Source organism: Pan troglodytes, chromosome 3 (genome assembly GCF_028858775.2).
Source record: "Pan troglodytes isolate AG18354 chromosome 3, NHGRI_mPanTro3-v2.0_pri, whole genome shotgun sequence".
Taxonomy (NCBI): Eukaryota; Metazoa; Chordata; class Mammalia; order Primates; family Hominidae; genus Pan; species Pan troglodytes.
In genome coordinates this window covers 184,100,685-184,115,697 of record NC_072401.2, presented here as the reverse complement: position 1 = coordinate 184,115,697, position 15,013 = coordinate 184,100,685, and the positions used below count along the sequence as shown (strand labels likewise).

Genomic DNA, 15,013 nt, shown 5'->3' with positions numbered 1-15,013 from the left:
ATATATATATACACACATATAAAAATAATCTCTATAGTACACACATTGTTATTCTTTATAGGGAAAACCAAACTCGGACATATCAGAAGACAACGTATTCCAAATACCCAACAAGAGAACTCAATTCAGGTCAAAAGGCCTTATGCAAAAATGAGTATTAGACTAACTTTTCATCTTAGACAAAACTCCAACAAGAGTTATACAACTTTTATTTATTGCATATTATCTATTGCTAGAGGTATCTGTCATACCAAATTGATAAATCTAAGCATAATAAATTTCTAATGCAAAACATCTCTTTAGAATAAAGAAGTGTGTTACTTGGGCTTTAAAACAGTCAATGTTTCTGGATATGAATCACTTCACGTGATTATAGCCAAAATAGCACTTATCATTCATAACTTAAAATCCACATTTATATGCTTTAGATTTGTCTAGATCAAAGTGATCCAGCAAAAATTTCACTAATGATCCTAATCTGAACCTTTGGGAACCCTCCTGCTCCTCTCTCCCACTCCTCTAATAGCCCTTATCCTTTCATTCCTTTCTCTCTGCCAGGAAGTTCCACGGCTTGTATTTGTGACTGCAGTTGTGTTAGCTAAGAACCAGGCCACTGAAAGATCTAACCATTTGGCCACAACTACTTAGAAGTTCTGGTCTAACCCAGAAGGGTACAGTTTACTGCACACCCCCCCGCCCCCCGTCCCCTGCCAAAAAAAAAATCTAAAAAGAAAACTTCTGCTCCTAATAATTTATTTATTTACTTTCTTCACCAAACCATTCTATCTCCTTCATGGTACCATTTTCCCACAACATTCAAATATCCTTAAGGAAGAATATCCTATTTCTCAAGTGTTAGGTGCTAAAGCACTCACATCTATGATAAGATAGAATAATCACAGCCATCCTTTAATCTAAACTACATATGTCTGTATGTGTGCATGTATACATATAGATTTTCACAGAGTAAGAAATCCATAATAAAGCATTAATATATCATATTAGTGTGAAATTTAAACTTTCTTTAAATGAGGCAAAGTTACTATAAAATAACTCATTTTAATAAAAATTTAAAACAAATATATTGTCCTGTATTTAGCATTTACGTCTGGATTGCTAGAAAGGTGGCTTGTTAAAAATCTTTATTCACAATTGTTTAAAGTAAAGCCTACCAAACGAAATAAATTATAAACATAAAGAACTGATGTTCCAAAGCCCAGTCTCTTAATTGCTGATCAGAGCTGAAAACAGATCTTTTTTCCCCACTAATTGAATGAGTCTTGTTAAATCTTTTGAAATGAACTTTAGAAAATGCAAGAATACAGCTTAGAACAGGTTCTTTAATTTGGGTCATTTTCTGTTACTTGCAGTAGTGACGGGTGCTTAGCAACGCTGTTCTGGTGGCCCTTTTAAGGGAATGAATACCTGAAATACAGCATTTTAATCTATTTTATAGCATTAATTATCAGGATCACTCTATTTAGACAGTGCCTCCTTTGCCACTTGCCTACATTATGAAAGAAAGGAAATTGAATGTATTATTCCAGATGCCAGAAGATCCTGTGCACCCCTTTAACCAAGTAAAAATATGTAGGAACATAAAAACTAACAGTAAATAGAAGCCACAAAAAGCTTTAGTTTAAATGTTTAGACAAGGATATTACACTGAAAATCAGTGTTCAGACATCAGTAGAAGAGTCCATGTGAAGTCGCTTTTCTTTTTCTAAATCTTCGAGAAGAATTAAATTCTATTATGCCCCACACTAGGCCACTGCTATCTAAGAAACGTGACGCAACAGCCAAAATTTAGTATGACTTTATTTGGTAATTAAAAATCTGCTGAATACTTTAAATATTTTTTTATAAAAGAGGGCTTTTACATAATAACAAGAATATCATTTGAATTATGGCCAAGTTATTCACTTCATATTTATTATAATGTGCTGCAATGATAAACTACTGAGAAGGCAAGAAAACAAGGTAAAATGCAGGGCTACCGAGCAGTTTCTAAGAAATCAAACTGCCATGTCATACTCTGGAAATACGTCCATTCACATCTTATTAATGATCAATACAACAGGTTAAGAAACTAGTCATTAAAAACATTTGGAATGCACCTTTCTATCTTTTCCTGATGTCAACTGTCATTGTTAAAAGTACAACTCTTTTAACTTTTTCCTCATAATTAAACAACTCATTTTAGATATCATGTCCTGAAGAAGGAAGGTAACGCTCTTATACAGCACTATTCTTCTCTATCTTCACAGCTAATAAGAGATCAAGTGACTCCCTCTTTGTCTAGAATGTACCCTAATTTCAGTCTTTCACAGCCAATTTTTTAAAGCTTTTTAACACTTAGTCTCTGAAGATGAGAGAAAGGAACCAGGTGAACCACCTGCATTCATGTTTTTGTGAGTTTCAGTCTCTCAGTTAATGTATAATCACCACCTCTTTAAATTAAACATACTTCATAGCGGATCTCAAATTCATCATCACATTGTGTAAATCACAGTATAAAATGGGATAACACCAACATTTCTCAAGTTTTTTAACCTCTTATAGCAGATGGCCTCTGCCTAGAGTTTAGTGTTTTGAACGCTGCAGTCGCATTTTAATACCTGGGAGTCCGCTGAAAAAAAAAAACAATGTGGGGCACAGACCAGTACACGCTGCACTAAAATATTCGGCTGAGAGGGAGGCTTAGTTAAGTTAGCTGATTTCTAAAATGCCTTCTCTGGGTATTTGCAATCCTTTCTTAAGTACTACTTTAACAATTAGCACACAGAGGTCTTTGGATGGCTCTCTGAAACATTTAAAACCAGAGAACAAAAGGTTTATTTTAAAAATGAAAACCTTGGCTTGTACAACTCCAGACGTGAATCTGCTTTCAATTACTGAAAGTATTTCCACTTTAGTGGAAGGGGATCAAATCTTCAACTACACCATCTTAAGGCACTGAATTTGATTATATTAGGCTTTCAGAAGACAGAATGACTTTGTGACACAGGCACATATAGCTGTATATATCATTTATAAGATATTCCAGAGAGACAGAGACGCCAGCACAGGAGAGGGAGGAAATGTGACTTTCTCATTCCCAGAGCTGCCACAGATCTTTGTTTTATTGAACTACACACATCAACGGCAAATGATTTTTACTTTAATAGATACAGCACAAGTTTTTCCAAACCATCTCCAACTATCTTTGCACAGGAGTAGCCTGCATCGAAGCACAACTGCAAAGTTGAATTTCTCTGAGAGACTGCTCTATTAAACCTGACAAAAATCACACTACGTATTTCGCAGGCAAAAGACTGCTCTTTAATGAGCAAGCTTATTTTGTACCTTTTCCCCCATTAAGCAATTAGTATGATGGATTTTAGTTAATGGAACCAACGGGCTTATTAATTGAAGCTCAATGCCGATTTCTGCACATTTCAGACATAAATTATCCAAAATCACTACTGCTAAGACTAGCTCCCAACGAATTCGTAAAAGTCACCGAATGCAGGCAAAAAGGCAGCTTTGCCTCACGGATTAGGACAGTACACTACTCATAAAAAAAAATCCATCTAATTAAAAATACCGGGAACAAAAGACTCCATTCTCCCCGCGGCTACCTGCACCACTCCGGGTGACGAAGAGTCATCGAGAAAGTTCAGCCTCCATCTCTTCGAAATCCTTAAATGTGGTCCCTCAGGGGTTAAAAAGCCACTTCATCTCAGATGCGAATGTTGCCTCCGCACCGATTCAAACCCGCGCCGAGCCTCCTCCCATTCCGACACCACAAGGGAGAAAAGCGGAGCCACCGGCCCCGGAGCGGAGCGGAGCGGAGCCGCCGCCGCCGCCGCCACCGCCGCCGCCGCCGCCACCGCCACCGCCACCGCCGCGGTCCCCGGAGCGAGCGAGCGACCCTGCCGCGCGGGGAGCCTCACCGGGAGCCGCGCTCCGCCAGCCCGCCCCAGGCCGCCGCCGCCGCCGCCGCTCACCCACCTTGCCGCGGCGCGCCCTCGCTGTGGCCGTGAGGAACCGAGCCCGGCGCTGCCAAGTTGCCTGGGTCTGGAGCGTATCGTGTTACAGCGCCTGGCTCCGGGCTCGGGCTGCGCGCGGCGGCCAGACATGATAGGCTGAGGCTCCTCTGTTTACACCCGGCCGCCGAGGGGGCGGTGCGCCGCTTAACCCCTTCGCGCCGGGCCGCCACCGCCGCCTCCCGCCAGCCCCGCGCCCAGCGCCCCGGCTCGGCCGCCGCCTCACCCCCTCGCCTCACCCCCTCGCCCCGCTCCACACACGCGGGCCGGGGCCTGTGAGCAGCCGTGCCCCCAGCGAAGACGGGGGAGCTGCACTGAGAACCCGCTCCCGGCACGCTCCGAAGACCCCGCGGGGCGGCATCCTCCCCTCCACACACGCACGCTCGCGAGCCGCCCCGGGCAGCGGCCGTGTTCTTCGGCGGGGCTTCGCCGGCGGCTTTTGATCCCTCCTCAGAGCTGTTCTCCGGCAGCGCTACTTTCCCGTGCTCACAAAAGCATCTCTCTCCCAACCCATGAACGGATCCCGACCCCTGCTCTGCCACCATTCATGCGTCCCGCATCCGAGGTGTCGCCTTCACCCACACGCCCCACGTCCCCGCGAAACTCGGCCCTCCAGCTCGCGGGACGCGCTGCCTGCCAGGCGGGCCCGGCGGTACCTCGGGGGCGGCAGGGGTCGGTCGCAGGGCCCCGTCGCAGGGCCCCCAGCCTGGCGCCCGCGGGGCGTCCGCAGCGAAGGGGTGGGTGTCGCTCGTGAACGCAGCAGGGACCAGCTCAGCCCGCGCTCGCCCCTCGGCCTCGGCCACCGCCTCTCCGCCACTTTCTCGGCCCCTGTGTGGACCGGCCCGTGGCGGGGGCTGCTCTGCGCCCTCGTCCCCGCAGCAGTCGCGGACCCCCATTAACGCTGACGAGTCAGCGTCGCGACCCGGGGAGAGAAGACGGTCCCAGGGGCTGAAGGCATGTGTGCAAGTGGCCCGAGCCACTCTCCATGATATACCAGGGCTGGACAGCCCTGATCCGGAATAGCTCATGTGGTGTTCTAACTAGCTTTACTTTTAAATAAAACATACTTCAACATTGCATCACTTAAATTTTTATAAAAAATTGTGTTTTTTCCCCTCCAGATCCACTATCATCATTATTTTTGCATTGCTTCCAGTCCAACGTCCTTCCTTTAATTTTTCTTCCAGAACATTCCATCCCCTCCAGCCTCTTCCTCCATTAAACTGGGAATTGAATGACTGAATGTTCGTGAATTTTTAGATTCACCGGTGCTTTCTTCCAATCCCTCCAAACCTCTCATTTTTATAAAGAAACAAGGAAAACATGAAGCACCTTACATCACAATACCAGTATCAACAACATATCTTTATCAGCTCTCATTCCATATTTTAACTACCTTTTAAATACAGACCCAAACCAAAAAATTAATACTTTAAGAAAGGAAGGATCAGTGTTCTCTTTTCATTTATCGGTAAGATTAGCAGACTGCAATTAGAATTTCTCTCTTCCCCCACCGTCTTTCCTCCAGTAAAGACAAAATGCTTTCCTCATTCCCATGATTCAACAATAACAGTAATTTCTTTATCTTCTTGAACATACTACCTTTACCTTGACTTTTGTCGCTTTTTATACCCAATGCTACAAGAATATGAATACAGCTCTTCTACCTCTTTGTAGATACTTTTCTTTCTCATTTTCCATTACGTCTAAGACATCCATCCTCATACATGGAAATATCTAACGCCGCTCAGGGTTTAAGCAGTCTCTACACCTTAGTTTTTTTTTTTTTTTCTATCACTAACTCTGGGTCTCTAAAATCGTGACTCACAAACACACTATTACAACGTCACAACCAGCCTGTCTATTCCTCCATTAATGATCAATATATTCACCCTTTAATTGGGACACTATGAAGATATCATAGAAATTATTTAAACACAAGGCGGTTATTTAAAATTTAGACATTCCTTTGACACTGTATAAATTTTGAAGTTATTTCAGGGTTTTGAAATTCTTTCTCTTTAGTAAATTGGGTCAAAAAATAGAACAATAGGTATGTTGTTGGGCACTGCAAAACTTCTAAGCTCTTAAGCAAATATCTTCCTTAAGTCTTAATGTTTTGAAAAGGATCATTTCACAAATCAATGCAATGCATGTGTCTTCTGAGGGGGGTGGAGGGTAACCTGAAGTAATTGCAAATAAACACCATATAACTAGGGCAGAGGATGAAGATGATGTTGTTCAATTGGAATCTTTGAAGAATTAAATTGGCAGAACATTACACGGTTAAAATTTGCCAAGAGGCTGGGCGGCATGGCTCATGCCTCTAATCCCAGCATTTTGGGAGATGGAGGCGGGCAGACTGCTTGAGCCCAGGAGTTCAAGACCAACCTGAGCAATATAGGGAGACTCCGTCTCTTAAAAAAAAAAAAAAAAGTGCTAGGACCTGGGGGCTTGTCTATGCTTCAAAAATGCACTCCTTGATTTTTGACAACCACAAGTTAGCAAATCTGGACTTGGACTAGAACGTTCGAATGCAGAAAGATAAGCACACTAATGGAAGAATGAAAGGTTTTAAGATCTTAAACCATTGTTTGGGTCAAGATGAATCTCAAGAAGACTGATCCTCTGGCCTGCTCATTTCCCCAGATGAATGCTATGTAAATTGGTCACTGATTGATAGCATTTATTAAAATTTCCATTTAAAATGCTAATTAGATATAAGTATTACATACAGGTTAGGCAAAATTTTATATTGGAGTGTACTGGAGTATTCTACATGTATATCTAGTTCCACCTTTTCTGAATACAAAACTAATTATGTATTTCCAAATTAGACAAAGATGGGATCCTTTGAGAATAATCAAGGATTTACACTGAACGAAGCTGAGCAGTAGCAGTAGCAGCCCATGGGGCAAAGGCAGAGGAAGAGACATGGTTTTAAACAATTTCTATTGTTGAAAAGTGAAGGATGGTTTCCACATATATCTTCCCAAGAAAAGATACACAGTTTTGTGGACACCCCCATGCATACATTAAATCACTGCCGTCTTTTAAATACAGGAGTCCACCAAAGAGTTCCACAGAGACGTGTAATGAGGCCCACGTTCAACTTCTGTTTTCTTCTACTATAGTTTGCCATATCGATGATGTCAGAGATAATTAGCATTATGGATATCACCTTCTATAACTTAAGCAATTCTTGTCTAAGATCTGCGGAATTCCCCACAGTTCCATGAGCAGACACTATCAAATATATTGAATTATGTGGCTATTTTATGTTGTGAATGAATAACCACATGGAATCATACTTGCAATATTAAATGAATTTTACTTAAAACTGAATTCAGTTCTTTAGGCATAAAAATCTAATGACCGAACACCACAAGGAAGATTTTTAAAAATGCATGAACCAAACCAAATCAAAGCAAATTGTATTTAAAAAAAAAAAAAAAAAGTCCACAAATGAACTGTTACTTCAAACTGGCACCAACTTAGCTTCATATTAAGAATGCTTCTGACCTCTCTCTCCTTAGGCCAAAAACCTTGAAGAAAAATCGAATTGTAACCGACACTGAGATTATTACCTTTCCCGCTAATTATTAAGTACCAAATCCATATTGTCAGAGGTGCTAATACAAAATCAAAATCAAACACTCATAGCTATACTAAATAGATGATTATGATTAAAGCTAACACTAAGCACTTCATTTTATGACTGGCATTTGATACACACCATTTTTATTTAATTTTCTAATCTCATATGAGAAGAGTAATATCATCCCATTTTATAGATGAGGAACTGGAGCTTAGAGAAGTTAATCATGTGCCCACATAGTTACAGAGTGCTTGGGCCTAAACACAGTTCCAGGTTTGATGGACTCAGGAGCCTGCCGCTTAACCATTTCTCTAAATATTTAGACAGTATTGACTCAATAGTTAAAGCTGGTTATTGGCCAGGCACGGTGGCTCACACCTGTAATCCCAGCACTTTGGGAGGCCGAGGTGGGTGGATCACCTGAGGTCAGGAGTTCGAGACCAGCCTGGCCAACATAGTGAAACCCCATCTCCACTAAAAATACAAAAAATTAGCCGGGTGTGTTGGCATCCCCCTGTAATCCCAGCTACTCGAGAGGCTAGGGCAGGAGAATCACTTGAAGATGGGAGGTGGAGGTTGCAGGTTGCAGTGAGCCCAGATCGCGCCATTGCATTCCAGCCTGGGCAGCTGGGCAGGAAGAGCAAAACTCCATCGGAAAAAAAAAAGAAAGCTGGTTATTAGGAGTGTAGTTCACCGTTTAAATAAAATTTATCAGGATAAGCCCCACCAAAGATTTGGAAACATAATATTCCATTTAAAAATTGATAACTTGTGGATTTGAGAAGGAGCAAAATAAAAAAAGGGATAGTCCTCGATTTCTCCTGTGTTTTCAAATTACCTCAAGAGGTCAGGAAACAAATAGGCCAATATTAGTATCCTCTGAGAGCTGCAATCTTATAGAGGAAAAAAATGGCTAACAAACATTCCTAAACACCGGAATTAGGGATTGTCATAGGTCAATATATGTCTGTCCCTCTAGAATCTAGTCTGTTTAGACTGACTCTTAAAAATTATACCTTTATTTGTAAATATATATATATTTTTAAAAGCATATCAAAGAAATTGTTACCAAAATTATAGCACACTGAGATCAATTGGTAATAATAATGGTACATTAGTTAGATCCTGTGAATAAAATTGTAGATTTTGTCTTATGTTTTGCCAACTGTTACTTTGTCAGTAGCACATAACTTTCTAACAGCTATATGGACTCTGATGTAAAACTATAAGCTGACATAAAACTATATTTAAAATCATGGGTCTTTTCTCCAGTAAAGTTCAATTATCATTTACATTGGAACAGAAATAAAGGTTTGAAAACAAAGTCTTGTAATAAAGGCCAATTCATAATTTTTCACAGATGTCTACAGTAAATCTAAAAGGCTAGTGTAATAGCTAGGTGATTCTTTCTTTGATTTATCCTATGGAAAAATCCACCCACAATAGACATATTTATTTCACAACAATAAATGACCCACATCTGAAATCATTTCTAAAGGTGAGTTCTCTTTACTTTTAAAGGTGTTAAATTATTTCACCCCCAAAAAACCAAATGCTTTGCGGAATCTGATACATGATGAAGACTTAGGGCTCTTTCTTTAGATATCCAATCATGTCCACTGCTTGCCAAAAGCACTGGTCCTTAATTTTGTCCTAATTCAGATGACCTTGGGCAGGAGCCTACTGGGTCCTCTACAGCCTGGGCAGGCAGGGAGGAGGAGGAAGCAGGATCTGGGTGTGTGTGATGAGGTCTGGACTCTTTGTAGGGGGCAATCAAGCAATGCGCTGTATACGAAAGGCTTAGTGAGCTTCAGCCCTGTCCTGGCAACTATCCAAGTAGGAGGGAAGGGGGTGAGGTAGGGACATCATTCCTACCTGGTGGTGAGAGCAGGAGAGAGGCAGGAGGGCAGAGCTTCAAGAGAAATCCAGATGGCCAGCAAGAGTTAGCTGGGGTTGTGGATGCCAGGAACTGAGTACGTAGCAAGAGCTGAGGGCCCAACCCAAGTCAAGCCATTGTCCAACAATGTTAGAAGACAATCTATAGCACAGAGAAGTATATGGAAGCCTAGTTTTATCAGTAACCTCCATGACTAGGGAAAGACAGGAGTGGCCAAGCTAGAGGGAGTGCTGCTTATCCCTGGCACATTGGATTCAGGGGCTGCAGACACACTAATTCCTAGGCCCACCCAGGGATGGCAGTATGTGTCTATGCTTGGCAACTTATTGGGGTTCACCTGACTTTTAGGCTTTGATAATATGAATACATTTTGGGGAGTATTTTGAATGTATTCTTTGGCAGTCCAAGATAAAGAAATGGAAGTGTGATAAATAAAGATGATTGAATTGTTTTTAATTATGGAGCAAATTCTTCAATCTGGACCATCTGTTTCCAACCATCATTCCATTCACCCATTCCCAAAACACTTGTGTTGGTTCTCAGGCCAGACACGGTGGCTCATGCCTGTAATCTAACACTTTGCAAGGCTGAGATGATGGATCATTTGAGCCCAGGAGTTCAAGACCAGCCTGAGCAACATGGCGAAACTACATCTCTACAGAAAAGAACCCATATATATATATATATACACACACACACATGTACACACACACACACACACACAAATTAGTCGAGTGTGCTGGCATATGCCTGTAGTCCCAGTTAGTCTGGAGGCTGAGGCAGGAGGATCACTTGAGCCTCGGAGGCGGAGGTTGCAGTGAGCCATGATTGTGCCACTGCACTCCAGCCTGGGTGACAAAGCAAGACTCTATCTCTAAAAAAACAAGCAAACAAACAAAAAGACCAAGCATTTTTGGTTGAATGTCAAAAATTTTTGAAATTAAATGTATTACTATAAGTACTTTGTTTTGATTGTTTAGAAACGAAGAACTATTCATTGGTGACTAGTGCAGTGGTGTTGTCAGATGGGTAGTTGTCTATAGTGGCAATAGCCGTGCATAGATCAAATCCTTTATGCAGTGGACAGAACATAGAAATCACACAAGCTTTTATATTAACCCTTTACAATTTATAATAGCAACCATTTCAAAAGAATCCATATGTACTAAGATATTTTTGCAAATAGTTTAACATATCTTTATTGACAAATAAATTTAGATAATAATTATTAATTTCAGGTGTTTTCATGATATAGTCATATAGAATGTGTTTTTCAGGATTTTCTGACTTTGTGAACACGATTTATGAGTATGCACATATATTTATGCATCATTGTGGATAGAGGAAGTATATGCTCCATACCTCTGCATTTTAGCTGACCAATTTCTGCTTGCTCATAACTTGGCTTAGAAGTCAGTTCTTCCATTTAGCCTTGCCTGATTCACCAAGAATAGTTTATGGGCCCCTCTTCTGCATTTCCATTCAGCTCTGTAAATACCCTTGTCCTGCCTTCATCGTACTATATTCTGCTCCCTGTCTACTTGTCTGTAGCTCCTTCCAGACCACGAACATACGAGCATAGGGACGATTTCTTTGCTGATTTCTTAACATTTGGCATAGTGTCTTGCACAAAAGAGACACCAAATAAATGCTGGTTTGGGCCAGGTACAGTGGCTCACGCCTATAATCCCAGCACTTTGGGAGTCAGAGGTGGGCAGATCACAAGGTCAGGAGTTCGAGGCGGGCAGATCATGAGGTCAGGAGTTCAAGACCAGCCTGGCCAACATAGTGAAACCCCATCTCTACTAAAAATACAAAAATTAGCTGGGCATGGTGGCACGTGCCTGTAGTCCCAGCTACTAGGGAGGCTGAGGCAGGAGGATCACTTGAACCCGGGAGGCGGAGGTTGTGGTGAGCGGAGATCGCACCACTGCACTCCAGCCTGGGCAACAGAGCGAGACTCCATCTCAAAAAATAATAATAAATAAAATAAATGCTGGTTTGGGAATGAGTGGATGGATGGATGAATGGATGGGTCAATGGAAATGAAGAATCCAGATTTTAAAAAATTGCTTGCTGATTAAAATGATTCTTTCCTATGTATACGTCACAATATTCTGTAATTATTGTTTTCTTTTTCTCTTTCTGTCTGTCTGTCTGTGTCTCTCTCACATACTCCTAACCTAACATAAACCTCATGAGGGCAGAGGCTGTGACCTAATGTCACCTAGCACCATTGATAGTTCAAGGTCATTATTTTAGAAAAATCTATAAATACATTTTTTGTTTATAAAAATTACAGGATTATAAAACCGAACATAAACTTAATACATGATCTAATTTTGTGATACCCTCCCAGATCGCTCTCAGATATAATCCAGTCTAAATTACACCACACACAGATGAATTTATTTGGTTAAAAAAAAAGCCCTTCCGTGCCATACCCATTCCAAGTAATACATTACAATGTTTTACATTGTTTACTGAGGGCAATTCTATTTTAAGAGTCTCTAACTTAAGCAGAAAAGGTAACTATCGGGAACTGGGCTTAATACCTGTGTGATGGGATAATATCTACAACAAACCCCGTGACACGTGTTTACTTATGTAACAAACCTTCACATGTATCCCCAAACCTGAAATAAAAGTCAAAAAAAAAAAATCTCTAGAGCTACAATTTATGCTCAATGCCTTCCGCACAGTCTTCCGCAGAAGTGAGGAGCAGCTGGTCACCATTTTCTCAATAAGGACCTTTCATATACTTAATGATAATTATTCTCAAATCTTCCCTTAAAATCCACATCGTCATGTTAAACTCATTATTACTACCATTTCCTCATGGGTCTGTTTTTCATCTCTTTCATCCTCTTAAAGGCTCTTCTCTGAACTTCCTCTATAGGACTGGGGGTGGAGGTAGCTGAGAACCATCACCTTTGAGTCATCAGGCTTAGATCTAGACATGTAGGCCCAGGAAGAGAAGAAAGCTCTATGATAAGACAAATGGCGTAGAGAAAGGAAACGGAGTGAAGTGAGCATTGCTTTGGCTATCTGTATTTAAAGGTGCCCATCAGAGCCAGCTGCGGTGGCTCATGCCTGTAATCCCAGCACTTTGGGAGGCCGAGGCAGGTGGATCATGAGGTCAGGAGTTCAAGACCAGCCTGGCCAAGATGGTGACATCCCGTCTCTACTAAAAATACAAAAAAATTAGCTGGGCGTGGTGGTACGTGCCTGTAGTCCCAGTTACTTGGGAGGCTGAGGCAGAGAATCGCTTGAACCCGGGAGGTGGAGGTTGCAGTGAGCCGAGATCGCACGGCTGCACTCCAGCCTGGGCAACAGAGCGAGACTCCGTCGAAAAAAAAAAAAAAAAGTGCCCACCAGGAGTTTGCAGCTGGAAGAAGGGGGTTTCGTTCTGTAATGTAGATTTACTAACCTGGTTCCCTAACAGTGATACTTACGAGAGCAGATGAGATTTCAGAGGCAATGAGTAAACGAAGACAGCAACCAGCCAAGCTGGAATCTTGGTGGATGCTTACATAGAGGGGCCAGAGAGAGGAAGTTCACCCAGTGGGGAGACAGAAGGCACCGTCTGGGAAGTTGGAGAGAATCTGCAGTGTAAAATGACGAAGAAGCCCCAAGTAGAGATTTCAAGAATTGGGACAGGGAATGGTGTGGGTGATGGTTAACAAAGATACATGTTACAGATTAATACTTCTAATGATTGAAGAAAAGGTCTTGAAATTGGCAGGAAGAAGCAATTTTCGATCTAAAGGAGAATAATTCTAGTAGAATAACGGGGTGAATGTCAGAGGTAATGGGTATTGAAAACCAAGTGGATGGTGGGGAAATCGAGACAGCTAGTTTACACACCAGATTTTTTCTTCAAACCTTCTAGATTTGAATTCCTCTCACATTTATTGAATGCCTATTATGTGCCTGAAACACCTTAGGTTCTTTCACATGAAATGCCTTGTTTAATCGTCACAGGACATCCCTAGATTAAAACTAAAGTAGAAAACCGTATTTCCATTATTTAAAATACCCTGTAGGAAAAAATATACAAATTCTTTTAGGCAAATTTCTACCTAGAGTCTGTCTTGGTTTGTAAAAAGCCAATGTGCTTAGGGTCTTGCTAGGGGCAACTTCGGCAGCTTAAGGGAAATCATAGAATACACAGTAAGTAATATAGGAGAAGAGAGTTCTCTAAAAAGGAGAGAAGGGAGAGTGAAAAACAGGTAGAGTCAGAGGCTGTCAGGTAAGGAAAACTCAATTACTGTCTAGTCCTGGGGACTTTCAGCTTCAGAGTGATAACAAACTTCACAGCTGTATCTGTACAGAGGGAATTGAGTCTTGCAAAAGATCTGGAGTCATTGAAAGGCAAAATAAGGGCATCTATTAATTGATGCTGAGCAAGTTAAACGTAACTCCTGAGGCCATGGCAAACTGAAGATCCTGACCACAAAGGCAAGTGTCCACGTGTAGATTTTGACACGGGACCATCCAGATGTTTCAGAGCCTATCATCCTTGGTGGCCATTTGACTGAAATAGAAACCACTGTAAAAATATGTAGAACTATGTTATTTTTGGCCAAAGGCCTTTGCAAGATTTTCAACAAAAGCTTTGTACAATGTGATCATTCAAATGAATTTTAAAAATTAAGGCAGAAGAAGTTAGAGTATTTTAGAATTAATTTCATAATATTACTCATTAGATCAATATATCACTATGTCACCTTAACTACAGAGTCTAAGATAGCCTCAGTTCAGATGATATAAGCAGCCAGCATAAGTAAAAATGTTCTCAAAGTTAGGTACAAGTGTATGTTGAATAACTGCATCTTTTTTGGTTGTATTCTACAGTGGTTGTTGGGCAAATTTACCTTCAAGGAATTTCTGGCAGGGTTTCATAAGGATGGCTAGAATGAGGAATTTTCTAACTGGAAAAAAAACAAGTCAGTTTCTGATTAACAGCAATTTATGATTAGTGAGAAAGGCCTTAAATTATTTCTGGGCATCTATGCCATAAAAAAGCTTACTCTATTGCGTGATGATGATTTCTACCAACTTTAATAAAAACATGTAGTTTCATAACCAGCGCCAGGAAAATGCATGGCTGAAACTCAGACAAGCAGATATCTTTAAGCTTTAGACTACTTAAATAATGGTCACTGCAGTTGATGATAAAAATGAACTCACTGCAAAATAAAATAATTTAAAAGAAACAAAATAGCTTAAATAGTTTGCACACTGAAGGAGCAAAGAAACATCACAGCTCACCCTTCAAGAATTTCTCTACTTCTCTATAAATTCTCTAGAAATCAGGAAACCTGGGTTCAGGATATTATTCTTCTGACCAGCTGTGTAACCTTGGTAACTCTTAAGTTATCTGGGTCTCATTTTTTCCCTCTAAAAAGAAATCTCTCAGATCACTTGCAACCTTTAAATGGCCATCCAGGAGGTTCCTCCAGTTTCTTTAATGTCTTAGGATAATAG

The 15,013-nt window shown here is 41.1% G+C and overlaps 1 protein-coding gene across 36 annotated transcripts in view; it reads right to left on the bottom strand.

Annotated features, from left to right (window-relative positions):
* The window catches only part of TENM3 (teneurin transmembrane protein 3), a 2,732,592-nt gene that overhangs the window by 347,520 nt on the left and 2,370,059 nt on the right, over positions 1 to 15,013 (bottom strand). For 6 of the 36 annotated variants that reach the window (XM_054683961.1, XM_016952540.4, XM_016952544.4 and 3 more), the window contains exon 1: positions 3,994 to 4,199. The exons of 26 other annotated variants lie outside the window; for them this stretch is intronic. Coding sequence is in view for 1 of the 10 variants with exons in the window: in XM_054683959.2 (XP_054539934.1) it covers positions 3,587 to 3,605 (19 nt within the window). In the remaining 9 variants the exon portion in view is untranslated. Of the gene's footprint in view, positions 1 to 3,586; positions 3,881 to 3,935; positions 3,958 to 3,993; positions 4,200 to 15,013 lie in introns of those variants that run through there. 4 more of the 36 variants (XM_063810007.1, XM_063810005.1, XM_054683959.2 and 1 more) reach the window with 4 other exon arrangements.